The 2,009-nt window shown below is 69.3% G+C and overlaps 1 protein-coding gene across 1 annotated transcript in view; it reads left to right on the forward strand.

The window, feature by feature from the left end:
• Nucleotides 1-2,009, forward strand: part of XPNPEP2 (X-prolyl aminopeptidase 2) — a 7,037-nt gene that overhangs the window by 3,891 nt on the left and 1,137 nt on the right. Inside the window, exons 13-19 of the mRNA XM_019473482.1 lie at nt 77-163; nt 304-364; nt 518-587; nt 711-815; nt 1,148-1,207; nt 1,399-1,475; nt 1,598-1,696. Coding sequence (XP_019329027.1) covers nt 77-163; nt 304-364; nt 518-587; nt 711-815; nt 1,148-1,207; nt 1,399-1,475; nt 1,598-1,696 — 559 coding nt within the window. The remainder of the gene's footprint in view (nt 1-76; nt 164-303; nt 365-517; nt 588-710; nt 816-1,147; nt 1,208-1,398; nt 1,476-1,597; nt 1,697-2,009) is intronic.

Below are 2,009 nucleotides of genomic sequence, written 5' to 3' on the forward strand. Positions count from 1 at the left end.
CCCCCCCCCCCCGGCCCCCCCCCAACACCCGGTGAAGGGCAGCCGGGGACCCCCAGCCCCAGCTTGTCCCCGCCAGCGGGCTCAACGCGGCGCTGGCCCACTACAGGTGCGGCTCGCGGCTCGTCGGGGCCGGGGGTGCCAGGGCTGGCAGCGGCAGTGGGAGGTGGGCAGCTGGAGGCTGGGATCGGGCTCTGACCCCCCCCTCCCCTCACAGCCCCCCCAAAGGGAGGACAGGGTGGTGGCAGGGGGCCCCAAAGCCAGCGCTGGGGCTGCATCGCCCCCCTTCACATCCCCCCTTTGCAGGGACGGGACGACAGACATCACGAGGACGGTGCACTGGGGTGTGCCAACCCCACTCCAGAAGGTACCAGCCCCTCCCATGCCAGCCAGCATGCCCCTGCAGTGCCAAGCACCCCCCTGTGGCACTCAACACCAAGGTCCCAGCCAGGGCTGGATATGTCGGGGGGGGGGGGGCCGGGCACCGCCCCCCCCACCCCCCCCCCCCCGCCCCTTATAGGAAGCCTACACCCGTGTGCTGATGGGCAACATCGACCTGTCCCGCCTCGTCTTCCCACCCAACACAGCAGGTGGGTGCTGAGCCAGGCATCGGGCAGCCCGGCCCTGCCCAGGCCCCCCGGGCGTGTGGACGAGGAAGGCAGGGGGGACCCTCACCAGTTCACTGGCCCCCATCCCGCCTCGTCATTCTCCAGGGAGAGTGGTGGAGTCCTTCGCCCGCCGGGCACTCTGGGATGTGGGACTCAACTACGGCCACGGGACCGGCCATGGCATCGGCAACTTCCTCTCGGTCCACGAGTGTAAGTGCTGTGGCACCGGCACCAGCGCTGGAGACGTGGGCTGAGCTGCGGGGGACAGGGACGAGGACAGGGGCTCATCTGAGGCTTCTCATAGCCCAGCTGATCCTCTTGCTGCAGGCGGGTGTCCCCTACCTGCAGGGTGCTGCAGTCCTTGCTGGGGTGGTCCCATGGTCCTTGACAGCGTGGCCACGTGGTCCTTGCTGGGATGGCCCCATGGTTCTTGCTGTGATGGCCACATGGTTTTTGCCGGCGTGACACCCTGGTCCTTGTCAGGGTGTCCCTGCAGCACATGCCATCCCCAGGAGCTGTAACCCACCCCATGTCCCCTGCAGGGCCCGTGGGCTTCCAGTCCAACAACGTGCCACTGACGGCCGGCATGTTCACCTCCATCGGTACGTGCGCCCACCGCTCTGGCCAGTGCCTCGGGCTCTCAGGGATGTCCCTGAGGCGCAGAACCCGGCCAGAGGAGTAGGCGTTCAGCTCTCGGCCCCACTCAGGAGCCAGATACGGCCCCTCTGGGGTGGGATGGGCTGGGGGAGTTGCTGGGGCTCGGGACTTACCAGGTGCCTTCCCCGGCCCCCAGAGCCAGGGTACTACCGGGATGGCGAATTTGGGATCCGCATCGAGGACGTCGCCCTCGTGGTGGAGGCGCAGACTGAGGTAGCGCAATGGGGCTGGGCTGGCAGGGGTGGCACAGCACCGGGGGGGGCTGCACCAAGCCAGGAGTGGGGGCACCCCCCCGGCTGTGGCGGGGGGCACCCAACGCCACCTCTCTGCGGCAGCACCAGACTGGGGAGAAGCCCTTCCTGACCTTTGAGGTGGTGTCCCTGGTGCCTTACGACCGCAACCTCATTGACCTCAGACTCCTGTCACCGGAGCAGGTACGGGGTGCTCGGGGCTGGGGGGCAGAGCAGGGACATGGGGCCAGTGCGTGGGGCTGGGGTACGGGGAGAGCGAACGGGGCACGGGGATGGATGTAGCGGGAAACCAGGACCATGGCATGAGGTCAGGGCGGGTAAATGGGGCCGGGGCAGGGATGGATGTGTGGACGGAGAGGGGCAACGGGGTCTGCGGATGGGACCAGTGATCAGGGTGTGGGGTAGCTGGATAGGGTGGGCTAATGGGGGCAAGGGGGGTGCAGGCAGGGGGGGGGGGGGGGGGGGGGGGGGGGGGGGGGGGGGGGGGGGGGGGGGA

This window comes from Aptenodytes forsteri, unplaced genomic scaffold (genome assembly GCF_000699145.1).
Source record: "Aptenodytes forsteri isolate BGI_AS27 unplaced genomic scaffold, ASM69914v1 Scaffold455, whole genome shotgun sequence".
In the NCBI taxonomy this organism is placed as follows: domain Eukaryota; kingdom Metazoa; phylum Chordata; class Aves; order Sphenisciformes; family Spheniscidae; genus Aptenodytes; species Aptenodytes forsteri.